The sequence below is a fragment of the Armigeres subalbatus genome, unplaced genomic scaffold (assembly GCF_024139115.2).
Source record: "Armigeres subalbatus isolate Guangzhou_Male unplaced genomic scaffold, GZ_Asu_2 Contig1142, whole genome shotgun sequence".
NCBI classification, from domain to species: domain Eukaryota; kingdom Metazoa; phylum Arthropoda; class Insecta; order Diptera; family Culicidae; genus Armigeres; species Armigeres subalbatus.
Genome location: NW_026941894.1, coordinates 20,668 through 38,896, shown reverse-complemented (window position 1 = coordinate 38,896; position 18,229 = coordinate 20,668). Strand labels below are relative to the sequence as shown.

Here is an 18,229-nt window from a genome sequence, read left to right as displayed (position 1 = left end):
ATCTGCAAGAAGGTTTCAAATAAGAAGCTCTCGGCTTATGTGAGAAAATTATAAGCTGAGTTTTGGAAGCATTCGGGGAAATTTTCCATTTTTGCAAGTAAGTGAAGAAAATATCCAAACTTTTTTTGCAAGCTAGCTTCGCCATTTGGCGGAAAGGCCCGTGTCATCTGCAAACAAAGATTTTTGAAACCCTGGTCGTAAATCAGGTAAGTCAGAAGTAAATATGTAATACAATATGGGCCCCAGTATGAGCTGCCTTGGGGAACACCAGCTCTTACAAGTAATCGAGATTTCGAATTCTGATAGTTTACCTGCAGTGAGCGATCTGATGAATAATTTTGGATCAGTTTAATAATGTACAGAGGAAAATTAAAATTCATCAATTTTACAATCAAACATTCATGCCAAACACTGTCAAATGCTTTCTCTATATTAAGAAGAGCAACTCCAGTCGAATATCCTTCAGATTTGTTGAGCCGAATTAAATTCGTAACTCTTAATATGTGATGGGTGGTTGAATGCCCATGGCGAAAACCAAATTGCTCATCAGCAGAAATAGAATTGTCATTAATGTGAACCATCATTTTATTTATTATTACATAATCTCTGATTGGATTTTTGTCCGGCTTCAAAATTGGAACAATTTTGACGTTTTTCCATTTATCTGGAAACCCGAGCACAAGCGGATATCAAATGGATAACATATTTTGTTATCTGGTTATCAAGTGTTTTGATAACCGAATTAGTTATCAACCAGGCCGAATTAACAGCCAACTTAACAAAATTGATAACATATTTTTATTCCCTCAATATCAAATTAATAATTGATTCAGTTATCATTGATATCATATTGATAATACATTATGTTACACATGTAGACAACACATTTTGTTATCATTTTGTTATATTAGTTTTGAGAAGATAACTAAACTTTTTTCATTAGTTTGATAACCAAATAAGTTATCTACTTGCATTCTGGTATTCATTGTGATAACTTCAATAAAATATGATTCACTTGATTATTTAAACTGCTTTATTATGCCAAATTTATCTCAAAATTGATTTTATCATTTAATAAACTCATTTTATCATAAAATAAACTCATATGAATTTACCGAAAACAAGAATCAGATGACTTACTGACTAATAAAAAAACAATCACTGCAAATTACATATTAAAAAGGCATTGTACCGCCTCAAATGCATATCAATTAAAATATATCATTGTTTAGCTCCTTTGCGTACCGAATTCGCAATCACTCGAGTCATCAGTGATGTTCCTGCTTTGGAATGAACCTGTGCTGTGTAACCATCATCACGCAAGAAGAGGCGACGATTATAGATACAAGCTGAAAATAGGAAGAAGAATAATGTTATTGCAATCATACCTTAACCATTTGATTACTTTGAAAGGTAAACGGCATTTGGCAAAGGCCGGCAACAACTAATAAAAACCGTGAGAGGATATTATTATCCAGCTTTCCATGCTCGGTAATGGCGGCTTGTCGGTGTGAAAAAAATCAATCGATCACTGTACTTTTTGACACTAGCTGGAGGAAAGATCACTGGCGTTTCTGAATGAGACGAAGGGAAAAATGCCCTTTCGCTAGTGAGTTTTCCTCCAGCTAGTGTCAAAAAGTACAGTGACCGATTGATTTTTTCACAACGACAAGCCGCCATTAGCGAGCGTGGAAAGCTGGATACCCTATTTAGAACTAGTCGGAGTCATCAACTTGATACTTACATAAGACAAATTCCACTTTTTCCTTCTCAAGTGGGCGTTTAGAGGTTTGCGTTTTTTCGCCAAAATTATCGATGGTATTTGGCGTCTTTTCAGTGAAATTTTCAATCCCGTTGGATTCAGTTTGATGTGTAGCATTTTCATTCGGAGCTGTTTTAGCCAATTTCGATCGACCCGTTAACCGAACGCCCCACAAATCCCTCTGGCCAAAGTCGCATCATGAGGAATTTGACGAAGAGATAATCAGTATCCGCTTCCACGGAAAGTTGGCGAATTGTGTCAGCGTCCAAGAAGTCGCCATCAACATCTTTGAATGGAACTTCCGGTTGCGGCAACAACTTAGAAGTTAACGCCTCTTGCAGTTTGGCATTCTGCGCCGTCAATTTGGCATTATCCTTAATAAGTGTTGTGTGCTTCTCGTCTTGCACCTGTGTTCCCGAATCTGAAATTAATAATGATTAATAATATTGAAATGAGAAGAAAAATGATGACAATAAAATCTGGACGAAGACAGGATTGTTTAAAATTCATTGTGCTAATTTTAATAACAATGCATCTTGTAGTCACAAAATATTTTTGGGAAAATGTAATTTGCAAAAAATCTCCCAATTATAGTTTCTTCCAGAGCCGCAATATATAGGGAACATCCATAAATTACGTAACGTTTAGAGGGGAAGGGGGGTTTGCTTGAACTGTGACGATCCATATAATTTCAGACTCTTCATACAAGAAGTGTGACATACGGGGGGGGAGGGGGTATTGAAAATGGCCATTTTTTGCGTTACGTAATCAATGGATCTTTCCATATCTGTGAATATATTATAATAATAAACTTTACCGTTATGCGTTCCTTCAATCTGTTTATTTTCAAGGACTGCCTTCCGCAAAGATTCGTACAGTTTTTTGTACTTTTCAGCCTCTTCTGCCTTTCCGCATGTACAGCCTATGAAATTGAATTGAGATATCAACTTTAATTCAATATCAAATTTTCAAAACGACCGTACGGCCGTACATATATTACGTAAGCACTTATGGGGGGAGGGGAGTCCGTCATTTTCTTACGCACCATATAAATAAAAAATCTTTTGTATGAAAAGAATTTTACAGGGGGAAGAAAGCAAAAACCCAGAAAAATGCTTTCGTAATCTGTGTACGACCCCTTATCTGCTTTCGTAAACAAAGATAAAGTCTTTATCACATAAACGAAACAGAAAAAACTTACCAACAGTTCCGAAATTCTCCCTAGTTGATACCGGGAGTTCTTGCAAATCAGTCCTCATATCATCCCCATCCAAATTGTCCTGGTCATCGATTTCCCAATCTTCCATCAGCTGATCAATCGTGATCCTCCGGCGATACGTCCGGATCAACGGCTTCGATGATGGAAGCGGTGGAGAGCCGTTCCAACCTTGATCACTGTCGGTATCTGAACCAGCAGAACTGATGTTATTGATTTTATTTGGAAGTGTATGTGTGTGAATTGTGGTATCATCTTCGAGGTCGATTGACGACGATTGGACGAATTTAACTTTTTTCTTGGGATGAATGCTCGCAGCAGTCGCATCCGGTTTCTGAAAAAAAAAATCCAAATTAGGTTATGTTGTGTTGATGTTCACTTTTTACCTTTAATTCCGGAAGTTTATCAACTAAAAACTGTATATTTTTGTTCGTCGCACTGCGCAAAACACGCTTTTTAGCTGCTGTTGTTCTTTTACGGGCCATTTTACGTTTTAATTCGAATTATAAATTTTCATTAGATCAAATACCGCACCGCGCACACTTCGCGTTAATTTTCGTTTTGACAGCAACATACGGTGAGATAAATATTAGGGATGAACTATTTATCGAATAACCAACTTAGTCGATTATTTGAATAATCGATTATTATTTTATCGATTAGCTTTTGATTTAATTTTAATTTAATTTTAACTTAATTTTAATTTAGTTTTAATTTAATTTTAATTTAATTTTAATTTGATTATAATTTAATTTTAATCTAATTTTAATTTAATTTTAATTTAATTTTAATTTAATTTTAATTTAATTTTAATTTAATTTTAATTTAATTTTAATTTAATTTTAATTTAATTTTAATTTAATTTTAATTTAATTTTAATTTAATTTTAATTTAATTTTAATTTAATTTTAATTTAATTTTAATTTAATTTTAATTTAATTTTAATTTAATTTTTAATTTAATTTTAATTTAATTTTAATTTAATTTTAATTTAATTTTAATTTAATTTTAATTTAATTTTAATTTAATTTTAATTTAATTTTAATTTAATTTTAATTTAATTTTAATTTAATTTTAATTTAATTTTAATTTAATTTTAATTTAATTTTAATTTAATTTTAATTTAATTTTAATTTAATTTTAATTTAATTTTAATTTAATTTTAATTTAATTTTTAATTTAATTTTAATTTAATTTTAATTTAATTTTAATTTAATTTTAATTTAATTTTAATTTAATTTTAATTTAATTTTAATTTAATTTTAATTTAATTTTATTTTAATTTTAATTTAATTTTAATTTAATTTTAATTTAATTTTAATTTAATTTTAATTTAATTTTAATTTAATTTTAATTTAATTTTAATTTAATTTTAATTTAATTTTAATTTAATTTTAATTTAATTTTAATTTAATTTTAATTTAATTTTAATTTAATTTTAATTTAATTTTAATTTAATTTTAATTTAATTTTAATTTAATTTTAATTTAATTTTAATTTAATTTTAATTTAATTTTAATTTAATTTTAATTTAATTTTAATTCAATTTTAATTCAATTTTAATTTAATTTTAATTTAATTTTAATTTAATTTTAATTTAATTTTAATTTAATTTTAATTTAATTTTAATTTAATTTTAATTTAATTTTAATTTAATTTTAATTTAATTTTAATTTAATTTTAATTTAATTTTAATTTAATTTTAATTTAATTTTAATTTAATTTTAATTTAATTTTAATTTAATTTTAATTTAATTTTAATTTAATTTAATTTTAATTTAATTTTAATTTAATTTTAATTTAATTTTAATTTAATTTTAATTTAATTTTAATTTAATTTTAATTTAATTTTAATTTAATTTTAATTTAATTTTAATTTAATTTTAATTTAATTTTAATTTAATTTTAATTTAATTTTAATTTAATTTTAATTTAATTTTAATTTAATTGTAATTTAATTTTAATTTAATTTTAATTTAATTTTAATTTAATTTTAATTTAATTTTAATTTAATTTTAATTTAATTTTAATTTAATTTTAATTTAATTTTAATTTAATTTTAATTTAATTTTAATTTAATTTTAATTTAATTTTAATTTAATTTTAATTTAATTTTAATTTAATTTTAATTTAATTTTAATTTAATTTTAATTTAATTTTAATTTAATTTTAATTTAATTTTAATTTAATTTTAATTTAATTTTAATTTAATTTTAATTTAATTTTAATTTAATTTTAATTTAATTTTAATTTAATTTTAATTTAATTTTAATTTAATTTTAATTTAATTTTAATTTAATTTTAATTTAATTTTAATTTAATTTTAATTTAATTTTAATTTAATTTTAATTTAATTTTAATTTAATTTAATTTTAATTTAATTTTAATTTAATTTTAATTTAATTTTAATTTAATTTTAATTTAATTTTAATTTAATTTTAATTTAATTTTAATTTAATTTTAATTTAATTTTAATTTAATTTTAATTTAATTTTAATTTAATTTTAATTTAATTTTAATTTAATTTTAATTTAATTTTAATTTAATTTTAATTTAATTTTAATTTAATTTTAATTTAATTTTAATTTAATTTTAATTTAATTTTAATTTAATTTTAATTTAATTTTAATTTAATTTTAATTTAATTTTAATTTAATTTTAATTTAATTTTAATTTAATTTTTATTTAATTTTAATTTAATTTTAATTTAATTTTAATTTAATTTTAATTTAATTTTAATTTAATTTTAATTTAATTTTAATTTAATTTTAATTTAATTTTAATTTAATTTTAATTTAATTTTAATTTAATTTTAATTTAATTTTAATTTAATTTTAATTTAATTTTAATTTAATTTTAATTTAATTTTAATTTAATTTTAATTTAATTTTAATTTAATTTTAATTTAATTTTAATTTAATTTTAATTTAATTTTAATTTAATTTTAATTTAATTTTAATTTAATTTTAATTTAATTTTAATTTAATTTTAATTTAATTTTAATTTAATTTTAATTTAATTTTAATTTAATTTTAATTTAATTTTTATTTAATTTTATTTTAATTTAATCAAATTAATTTTCTAATTGATAAAAATCGATTTATTTTATTCTTGGAAACCGAGCATCTCTAGTTCTAAGCTGGTGACGGATTTCTAGAGTTGATATTATCAATTCAGTAGAAAACCGAAATGGGCGACTAGCGAAGTTGGATGTTTCTCACAATCCGTACGCTAAACCTAACTTCGGAAGTGGTGCGCTGTTTTCATTTGGTGATACGCTATACAGCGCACCACATCCGAAATTAGGTTTGACGTATGGATTGTGAGAAAAATCCATCTTCGCTAGTCGGTCATTTCGGTTTTCTACTGAATTGATAATATTGAAAAGGACCTATTAGTTGCCATTAAATCTTAAGAATGCTCTTCTATTTCAAGCTCATAATGTCCAAATGTTAAATTCACGTAACATATAAGTAAGTTAAAAAGTGTTCCATGTAGTAAACTTTCACCAAAATGTTTGTAAGAAAAGTTGATGTTTACGAACAATGTTATGTATCATGTTTTCTAATGTTGATCCAGAAATATTCTCACTCATATATGGTACAGTGACTATAATAACAGTGCCGTCAAATGTCAAAATTTGAGTCAGCTGTCAGATTCATACAAATGCGCGTTCCAAACGAGCAGGAGACCTGTCAAACGTGGAACTTGGCGGTACTCTTCTTATAGGACTCTAATATATGGTATACATTTTAAGCTCTTGCTGGGCGTAAGTCGTAAAGGAATATTTTCCTTCAACAATTCTCTTAATTTAAATAAACGGTGCAGTGGACTCATATGGAATTGCAGAAATAAATGGTCAATGATATTCTGCCACAATCTACAATTAGGCGGATCGGATATTTTTACAATTGTTTTATTTTCAATAGTCCTGCTATCTGCTCGAGGTGAATTTTATAACATACGCACGTATTCTAGCAAAAGCTGGAGTTCAGTAAATTCTTCACAAAAACCGGGTAACGCTGTTTGCAGAAGTAAAATAGATGGTTTAATTGTTGGTTCAAGTTTTCGGATAGAATTATGGATACTCGAATAAGAAATAAACGGCATTATTACACCGCAAAAGAATTTTTCCATGCCAAATATGGCCATAAGGTAATCAAATTAAGAAGGTGCTTTACATTTTTTATTTATTTTTGTTTTTGTTTTATAGAGAAGAAAACGGACTGTAGTGACTAAATCACAAATTGACGCTGTCGAAGCCAATCCTAAGATACCCACACCAGACATGAAAAAACCTCCTTTGGTTGGTTCCGAAGCACCCTCTACATCATTTCTTGTTCATGATGAGCATCCTATACTACCGATGATCACTCCAATAATCGAAGGGGACAATGTATCATCTGAACGTACTTTGAAATCCGGAAAGCCATCGACTTCATATTACGGAAACAACGAATACAGTAGGGATAACGGACAGAGCAATTTATCCGATTCTTCAGATGCAAGCTCATCATCAAATGATGAGGACAATAATAAATCGGAACAATTTCGTTGTTCTGATGAAGACGTAAATGACTGGTTCGATGTACGCAAAATGGTATGATGTACTACCTATTTGAATATTATAACTTTTTTAATAAGTGATAAAATTTACAATTTTAGATTTTTCCTGAGAACAACAAATTTAAATTCGACTCAGCTGTAACCTTAGGAGAGGTGCATTTGATGATACTAAATTATTATATTAGGCATCACCTGACTCAAAGTGCGTTGGTAGATTTGCTGAAAATGCTTAATATCATGGCTGGCTCTAAAATCTGTGCAGAAAGCTACGAGACCTTCTCTGCTATGTTTCCCAATCCTTACAATCACCATCGTGTTTATTATTGCATGGAATGCCAATCTGGTGTAGGGAATTCTGCTCCAAATCATGATACCGTTTGTTCTATACCCGAATGTGGAGGTAAAAACTTTGACTTTTTCATGGCTATCTCCATTGAGCAGCAGATAAAAGAGACGATGATTAAATATCAGAAAGATATTCTAGACTATGACAGTATGGTTCGTCAGGAATTGATTAGTGATATTAACAATGGGAGAGTCGTTAAAAATATTAACTACAAAATCCCTGATAAACTGATTACCCTATCAGTTAATACTGATGGTGCAGCTGCATATCGCTGGAGCATCAATAAACCATGTTATCCTATATTTGTCACGATCAATAATCTGATGATAGGGTCCGAATCGTATAAAATTGTTGTCGTTCAAAACTGTTTGGATTCTGTAGCAAGGCCAAAGCTTCAAAACTCGACGCAATTTAATGGAAAGTTTGGTTGTTCGTTGTGTCTACATGAAGGAAAAATAATACACGGCAATCAACAACGGTATCCCTTTAAGAAGTCACAATGCAGAAATCATGATGATACAAGACGGTTAATGATAGAAGCTCACAACACGGGAATTCCAATTAATGGTATCAAAGGCCTTTTGGTGTTTCTGTCGATTCCCCATTTTGATATTAGTACAGGTAATTTTAACATGATTACTTATCATGAAAGTCAATACATAGCATGTGTCGTTGCTATAGGATTTCCACCTGACTACATGCATGCAGTACTTCTTGGTGTGGTCCGACAAATGTGGGAACTATTCACAGCATCGACCAATCATTCTAAACCGTTTTACATTGTTAAAAAGTTGAAGGAAGTGGAGACTCGCTTATTGAATATTCGCGTTCCTAGTTCTTTTCCTCGTTATCCCAGGAAAATTGAAGACATGAAGAAAATAAGGCCAGTGATTGGGAAAGCATGTTGCTTCATTATTTTTATCCTTGTACAGTAGGGATTCTGCCACAAAAATATTTAGACAAATTCATGTTACTCTCAACTTCTATTTTTCAACTATTAGATATTCACTTGACACCGACAACTGTCGATAAAGTTGAGAAACAACTAAGACGATTCGTTTGTACATTTGAAAAGCTATTTGGAGAAGAAAACATGTTATTTAACGTGCACGTTTTAACACATTTGGCTGATTGCGCCCGCAATTTCGGAGCATTATGGAACTCATCGCTATATCCCTACGAAAACGGAAACGGAATGATTCTAGGATTTAGGACAGGAAACAATCATCCTGTTATCCAAATAACTAACAAATACATTTTCAATCGTATTTGTCAAGACAAGTCACTATTCGTCAACACAAAAATCAAATCCTGGCATGACAAATTATGGCATACAAAATCAACATCCAAGTTAATGTTTGACAATAGACTACGTTATGAATTACCTGATAATCTAATTGTTGATCAAAATATTGATGAGAAGGAGTTTAGTTACCATGCTAAATTCTTTTTTGAGAATGTTCAATATTGTACCAGAAAAGCATGTGAAACATTATGCTATGATGATTCCTTTGTTAAAATTGGAGATAGCTTTTTACGCATAGAACAAATATTAACTGACAGACAAGACAAAATTTATATTGTAGGAGTGAATTTATTGGCAACAAAGATAAGCGCGAATATGTACATATATGAGGAAAGCGATCAAATGTATTTAAAAAAGGTTTGCAAGGATATTCGAATTTGTGTCAATGCCGTAGTTAAGCAAAATAAATGTAATACTAATTATATATCGATGTGTAAACCAAACACTCAAGTCAACTGAAATAAAATCTCAATCAATATAATCAACATGAAAAATAGTTTCATTCAATTTACCAGCATTATAATCTATAAAAGGTATATTGGTTTCATCTTAGCTTAAACTTATTCTATATTTGGAAATGTTAATTTTTATGAATAGTATTTAATACGCATTTAATTCATTTAGTATTACACTTGGGTAGTTTTTACCGATTTGTTTTTGCTTAATTCTTTGGATTTATTGAAACGTTGAGTTGACCTCACAAAAAAAATCTAAGAAAAATCAGAAGGTACCGACGTCTGGGATGATAATGGGTGAAATGGGAGTGAGAATGGGTAACTGCTTCAACTACTTAACATGCTTCTAGAATAGATGGAATGTATAAACGATTTTGCTATCCGACCTTCAGATTACCCTTGACCCCAGACACACTGTGTATTATCTATTGAATTTTTTTTAATGCTACAAAAATATTGATCACGAATTATGTTATTATTTTGTTATCAATAGTTAAGAGACATAATAACAAAATATCAAAATGATAACACTGATAACACAATATATTATCAACTAGTTATCAAGTTGTTATCCGCCTTTGCTCGGGAAGTATGCCAATTGAAAACATTTTTTAAATAAATTAACCAAAAAGGGAAAAGAGCTCTCAGGAAGTTTTTTTGATAAGTATGTAGAAAATACCATCATCGCCCGGGGCTTTCGTATTTTTAAATTTTCTAGTAATAGATCTAACTTCATCCAAATTAGTTCCCAACGAAGGGTCAAAAACATTCTCTTGATTGAGAATGTCTTCGAAGCTCCGTATAACCTGATCCTCAAATGGACTAGTGAGACCTAGACTAAAATTATGGGCACTCTCGAAATGCTGAGCAAGTTCTTGAGCCTTTCCGCCATTTGTTAATAAAATTTTATTTCCCCTTCCAAGCGCTGGAATTGTCTTTTGAGGTTTTTTAAGAATTTTCGTTAATTTCCAAAAGGGTTTCGAGCTGGGATTCAACTTCGAGACATTATTCTCAAAGTTGGTATTTCTCAGAATAGCGAAACGTTTTTTAATTTCATTTTGCAAATCTCGCCAAATAACTTTCAAAGCGGGATCGCGAGTTCTTTGGTATTGCCTTCGCCTCACATTTTTAAGACGGATCAGTAGCTGAAGATCGTCGTCAATAATAATGGAGTTGAATTTAATTTCACATTTAGGAATTGCAATGCCTCTGGCTTCAACAATTAAATTTGTCAAAGATACGAGCGCATTGTCAATATCACTTTTGGTATCGAGAGGAATATCAACATCAAAATTCCTATCGATATACGTTTTATATAAATCCCAATCAGCTCTATGATAATTAAAAGTAGAGCTGATTGGATTATAAATGGCTTCTTGTGAGATTTCAAACGTCACAGGAAGGTGATCAGAGTCAAAGTCAGCATGAGTTACCAATTGGCCACACAGCTGACTTGAATCCGTTAAAACCAAATCAATTGTCAAAGGATTTCGAGTGGATGAAAAACATGTTGAGCCATTGGGATATTTAATAAATTAATATCCCGCAGAACAATCTTCAAATAAAATTTTACCATTGGAATTGCTTTGAGCATTATTCCATGAACGGTGTTTGGCATTGAAGTCACCAATTACGAAGAATTTTGATTTGTTGCGAGTTAGAATTTGAAGATCAGTTTTCAACCAATTCTTTTGCTGCCCATTGCATCGAAAAGGAAAGTAGGCTGCAATGAAGGAAAATTGTCCAAAATTTGTTTCAACAGAAACTACCAAGGTTTCAAAAACTTTGGTTTCGAACGAAGAAAATAATGTTTGTTTGATACGTCTATTAATGACCCCACCACAGGCGCTGTCAAGACGATCATTTCTGTAGATAAAATAATTTGGATTTCTTTTAATGGAGAGTCTTGGTTTTAAATATGTTTCAGTTATGATGGTCATGTGCACATTATGAACTGTTAGGAAGTTGAATAATGCATCTTCAAAGAAGATCCCGGCAGCCACCCTTCCTGGCAATCTGAAATGAAACCTTGATCCCCTGAAGGTTACTCAAAATCTCATTCCTAAAGCCAGGAGACTCGGCAACAGATACCACAATTGGCGGAATCCTTTGCTTTTTCGCATAGATAGATGTAGATTCGATTTGCTCAATTTCGTCATTAATCAAATCGAACTGATTTCTCAGTTCGATGGGAGAAGAATTAGTTTGAATGTTAAAGTTAAAAGGAATATCTGAAGTCTCCAGCTTCCTCATATTTTTGTCGCGCTTGGGCAGGACGGTCTTGAAACCTTGTTTCTTTGAAGGAAGTGGAGAATTCAGAGACTCTCCCTTCCTCTTGATTTTATTAATGCTCATTGCTGAGCGTGGAGACGTGACCTTCTAAGAGGTTTTCTTCCCAGAACAGTGTCCCTGCAGGATTACCACCGCTTGCCGGAATTTTACTTCCGCAAACGGGTCCAACGTAAAACGAAGGCACGGGTCCTTGCAAAGATCGTATTGGGATCAGTAGGTACAAATTAAGCATATGCGGTATTTCGAAAAAAAAAATTTTTCAAGTCGTTCGAAACGAAATTCCGCGGAATTTCGCGGAATTTGAGCAAGGTGAAATCTGATTTATCGATTTCGCTTCGTTTCGTAAAATTACAAAAATTTCACTAGAAAAAACTAGCTTCTAACGAAATTTAACTGAATTTCTCGAAATTTCGAAACAAATTTGAACTTGAACTATGCTTTATATTATCAAAAAATTTGGCTGCGCCGCTGAACAAAATCATAAAAATCAGCATTTTGATTTTACATTTTCATGTTATACAGCTTTTTATATTAACGCTTATGTAGTAATTCCATTATGAGTCGACAAATACGTGTTTAGTTTTCTTCTATGAAACGTCTTTAATGTTTTGTTAGAAATATCTAAAAGAAAACGAAAAGTATTTTTATCTATTCTATCCTATGTTTTTCAAAAGTGATCCGACTCAATATTTAAAACGTCAGACTTAGAGTGTAAATTCAATTGGAAGCGCTGAAGCGTAAAAATCGGGGCGTGGATTCCTAGGGCCCTTGTGAAGTTTTTTAGCGCATCCTTCTTATTAAAAGCCAATTTGTTCACCTCCGCTTAGGCCTCAAGCCAGGTTTAAGCGCATGAGTAAGCACCGCTTAAGAGTTAGGAAGGCTCTAAGGAAAATATAATGCAACGTTTTACGTTCAAGCAACAATTAGAATCTTACCTAAAAGTAAGAATAAAAAGTTCATACTCTGTGATCTTATTTGACCATTTGCACAATATGAGTGCAGAATCGATCGTGTTGCTGCTGGTCACGGGACGGCAGCTAGTCTAGGAAACGCAAACTGAAAAAAATCTGCCTCGCGAGCAGACATTTTTTTAATCAGTGTGTTATCGATCGTGTTGATGTTGGTCATGCTAGCTAGTGCGGGAGAATACGAGATTAAGGTGAAGGTGGGTTGAGTACCAAAACAAAGCTTTGAAATTATTGGTACAATAAAAATTGTCATATTCTGTAGTAGTATTGGTGTTGTATTTATAAAAAAAACAGAATATTAGTAGGGTGGTTCAAAAACGACCCAGTTCCACCACGCTCACTCGATCCCGTCCCATGCTCCGAGTGTCCTCCAAAACCGATTTGAACTAAAACTGGTTGAACACCATCCGGTTCAAGTTTGTATGAAAACTAGTATGAGAAACTAAACTTTTCATTACACTGGCTACAGCGCCTTCCCTCCAAACGCTGGCGAAAAGAGAATCCACATAGCTTAAAGCAACATTCCGGAGACTTCACTGAACGAAAACCGCACCGCAGGAAAGATCCATTGATTATGTAACGCAAAAAATAAGAACTCCCAACCATTGAAACCACCATTCAATGTCCACTGTCTATGGAATTAAAGCTCTTGAATATTTCATCCAGTCATATGGTCTCCCCCCTCGCCAGCGCCCAATGACGGAGTGCCACAATCAAAATAATGCAAAATTCAACCTCGCCATATCAACTGTCATACAAACCTGAAACGACCTGTGCACGGTAAGCCTCTATTCAAACCAACCCAAACCATCGGATGACACCCAAATTATGAATCATAATCGACTGAGCGTGGCGGAGCAAAATCATTTTTTGAACCACCCTATGCATTAGTTTGCTGCTGCCGCTGCCGGTGTTTACATTCGCTCCGCGGTCAGTTTTTAATCGTTTTTTCGGGCAAAAATAGCAGTTTATATTAGGTTTTCGGTTCAAACTAGTGACTTATATCAAAAAGTGATGTTTAATTTGCATTCTATCAACATTTCGGGCTGCTCATGTGCGAAGAAGTGAGTAAAAACTTGATTTTCCTATGCCCTTTGAGAAGAAGTGAAGTGCAGTGATAAGCCCACCGAATCGCGAACGACTATTAAATTGGCACGAAACTGCTGATTTACGATAAAATTCGAGCCGAAATTCAAAGGACTCTGTGAAGAAACATGTTCATTATCACGGGAAGTGAATAAATATGCTGTGAACAGGTTAGTAATTTGAATATTATACTTTTGTTCGATGCTGTTCGATGCATGCGGGAGGTGCAGGGTTGACCCGTGGAAGGTTCAGTGCCATATTGACTGCCATCGTGGAACTCCTCCTGTCCTTAAAAAACAATGTCTGCATCGAAGAGCACAAAATTATGTAGTGCAGAATCGATCGTGGTGTAGAGGCTTATTAAACCAAGCACATTGATTACGCGTCGGATTGATTTGAAACACGGTTTTCGTCTTCAGGTTTCCAACCTGACTATGCGATCTCTTCTCTTCATGCCGGAGCCATTAAGCTTCTTGATGGCTACAGCATTGCTACCTTGCAACAGATTAACGGCACCAGGAACGAGAACAATCGATCTTTGGATCTTTGCTTCGTCAGCGACCGTGATTTGGCTCCATACATCGCTGCTGCTCCTGTACCGTTGGTGAAACTGGCGCTACACCATACTCCGCTGATCGTTGCGATTGAGAGCAATGCGGATCACGATTTTGTTATTATTCCACTGCTGTCTCATATAATTACCGGAAAGCTGATCATCGTGGAATTTATTTATTTATTTATTTATTTATTTATGATAATCGTCATCTGACATCTAATGTCTCAATGACTATAAGGGTAAAAATGTTCCAAAAACCTAATTATTATACAAACATGGATAAAAATATACAAATAATACATCAATCAGAATACACAATAAATGCATCAATAAAATAAAAAAGACTTAGCAATCTACAGTATATGTGTCAATTGGTACCACGAAAGTGTTCTGCGAAAAGTCGTTGTAGAGCAGCTGGCGAAAGGTTGAAATCAAATAGATGGAACACTGCGTTGAAATTGGACGACATATATCGAACTGGGTCATGCTGACCATAACGACTGTTTCTAGCATCGAGCTGAATGAAGTCTCTCCTCCTTAGTGTGCGCGTAGGAGCATAAAAATTGATTTTGTTTAGCAATGTTGGAGAGTCTACAGCACCATTGAGAATTTTAGCTACGAATATGGCCTGTGCCACACGGCGTCGAACATCTAAAGTATCCAGCCCAAGCAGCCGGCAGCGGTTTTCATATGGAGTAAAATGTTGTCCATCACGCCAAGGAAGATTGCGCAAAGCAAAGCGCACGAATTTTTTCTGCACAGATTCGATTCTTGAAATCCAGGTGGTTTGATAAGGGCTCCAGACAATAACAGCAAACTCTAGAGTTGATCGTACAAGGGCACAGTAGAGTGAGCGTAGGCAATAGGGGTCACGAAACCCGTTGGCAATTTTCATCATAAAGCCAAGTTGTCGATTTGCCTTGGAAATCACTTCATCGTAATGGAAACGAAAAGTTAGTGCGTCGTCAAGTATAACTCCTAAATCCCTGATACGCTGCACTCGCTCAAGAACTGTCCCAGACAACATGTAGTTATAGATAATAGGATTTCGTTTTCTGCTGAACGTTATTATCTGACATTTATGGATACTGAGTGACAAGCAGTTCCGCACGCACCACCCTCAAAACGGATAAGAAGCATTTGTAGCTGAATGCAGTCATCAAGACAATTAACAACAATGTAGATCTTGGCGTCATCAGCATACAAAAGCCTCACTCCAGGTGGTAGCACCAGTGTCACATCGTTGACGAATATCGAAAACAATAGTGGTCCAAGATTACTCCCTTGTGGTACGCCAGATGGAGCGATGAAAGGATCCGAGAGAGATGATCCGACTTTCACACGTAATGTTCTATCCGTCAGGTAAGTTCGAAACCAATCAACGCACGCAGTGGAAACGCCTAACCTCGCCAGTTTGCTGAGTAGAATACTATGATCAACACGGTCGAAAGCAGCCTTGAGATCTAAATATACTGCATCCACTTGTCTCCCGGTGTCAAGAGCCTCTATACATGTTGTTGTGAATTCAGTCAAGTTGGTCGCTACCGATCTCTTTGGGAAAAATCCATGCTGATCCGTAGAGATGTACTGCCTACAGCAGGCGAAGAGCGTGTCGTTTACTATGATTTCAAAAACTTTCGAACAAGCAGAGAGAGTAGTTATTCCACGATAGTTGTTCACATCGCATTTGTTTCCTTTCTTATGAATTGGGAAAAGAAATGATGATTTCCAGCGCATGGGGAACGTTCTGGTGCGAAGAGAGAGATTGAAGATTCTTGCTAAAGGTTTGATAAAAGCACTCGAACACCGGCGCAGTAAAGCAGCGGGTATCCCATCTGGTCCAGCACAGAACGAAAATTTCAGTTTCCGGATAGCTCGGCACACATCTTCATCACTGATGGAAAAGATGTCTAGGTCCAAAACATCACGAGGGGTGTCACGAGTAGCCTCAATGGCATGATAGGGCGGAGATATGAAATCGTTAAAAGATGTCTTGAACTGTGTAGCAAAGAGTTCGCATTTGCCCGCAGGAGTCTCAGCAGGGACACCATTCAGTTGCATTGACCTAGGAAGACCATCTTCATTCCGTTTGGACCTCACAAATCCCCAGAATTGCTTGGGATTTAATCGTAGATTTCGTTGGGTACGGCTGATGTATCGGGAATACAAAAACTGATTATAGCTTCTGTACGCACTGCTGGCACTGTTGAACTGTTGCTTGTTATATATGGAACGATGATTGCAGTATCTACGAAGTGCAGAGGAACGACGACGTTTCAGTATTCGTAATCTGTGGTTGGACCACGCAGGCTTTCGTGCAGGTCCTACGATCGGAACATGATTGGCAAATGCACAAACAATACTATCGGTGAAAAAATCCACGGCATCGTCGACGTTATTAAATGAGTTCATGCAACCCCAATCAACTGCAAGTAGCAGTTCATTTAGCGCGGAATAATCCGCTTTTCGGAAGTTATAGCTGCTCGAATCGTGTCCCGAATCGAAGGTAATTGGCGGCACATACGATAACTCCAATGTAAGCGGTGGATGGTTGATATCAACAGGTATTAACGGTTCAAGAGCATGGTGTAGTGCGCAATTCGGAAGCACTGAATCGTTTGCCAGTACGAGATCAAGTGTTCGACCATTAGAGTTAACGATAGAGTTAATCTCCATGAAAGTTGTCCATGAATGTCCAAGAGTCCATGAAAGTTGAATCCGTCCAACAATGCGCAGCTGGCGCCTGAGAGGCGAGAGCGTTCCAAATCGACCGACGGGTAAGAACTATCAGCTGAAAACCACCGAATCCCAGATTGATTGTAGTCACCGAGCAGCAGGGCCTTGTCGTTAGCTCCAAGAGTAGAAGTAACTGTTTCGATAGATTCTAGATGGCTTTGAATATCGTCAAGATTGCTCATACGATCAGGTGGCAAGTACACAACCCCAATACTGATAGTGTATCCAGGCATAATGACTCGAACCCATAACTGTTCAAGAGTGTCACTGACGGCAGCAGATTCACGAACACAATTGAATTTTGACAAGACTGCGATGAGTACACCACCACCACGGGTTTTACGGCTATTCATAGGATTGCGATCAGTTCTGAACACCGAGTAGTGGCACCCAAAAGCTGTGCTGAGTGTATGGCGTCGTCAAGCCAAGTTTCGGTTAACACAACGACGTCGTAATCTCCTTCATTTGCCGCCAAAAGAAGTCATCTATTTTGGTGCGAAGTCCGCGAACATTCTGATAATAGATACTCAAACTCCCGTTGACGTTACTGATGTGAGAGTGCATAGTACTGGGATGTTGGGGTGCGTCAGTTGTAGTAGGAACTGCGTCGAGGTTTGCAGGATCGTTCTGGAATGCGGTCACTCGATTGAGGGCGGGAGTAGTATCTACGCCTGCTTCGGGCGGACATATACTGTTAAAGGCTTTACCTGGACCAGTCAGTCGGTTGAGCTGGTGTCCTGAGTCGAGAAGAGATGGAACAACAGGCGAAGTCGTGTATCCTTCGTCGGGAACCGGAATTTGACGGAACTGAGCGGGCGATGGACCAGAAGCAGTTGAGTCATTGTACGCGGGATCATTCTGGAATACGGTCACTCGATTGAGGGCGGGTGCAGTGTCTTCGTCTGCTTCGGGCGGACATATACTGTTTAAAGTTTTACCT

At 33.4% G+C, this 18,229-nt stretch overlaps 1 protein-coding gene and 1 pseudogene across 1 annotated transcript; one reads left to right on the top strand and one right to left on the bottom strand.

Moving 5' to 3' along the window:
* Positions 1–1,052: 1,052 nt before the first annotated feature.
* On the bottom strand, positions 1,053–3,538 carry LOC134202314 (uncharacterized; annotated as a pseudogene).
* Positions 3,539–6,961: 3,423 nt separating this feature from the next.
* On the top strand, positions 6,962–14,766 carry LOC134202313 (uncharacterized). The gene is made up of 5 exons (XM_062677341.1): positions 6,962–7,133; positions 7,192–7,578; positions 7,644–8,511; positions 8,572–8,724; positions 14,417–14,766. The coding sequence occupies exons 1-5, from the start codon at positions 7,059–7,061 to the stop codon at positions 14,764–14,766; spliced, it is 1,833 nt and encodes a 610-aa protein (XP_062533325.1). The 5' UTR covers positions 6,962–7,058.
* The last annotated feature ends 3,463 nt before the right edge of the window (positions 14,767–18,229 follow it).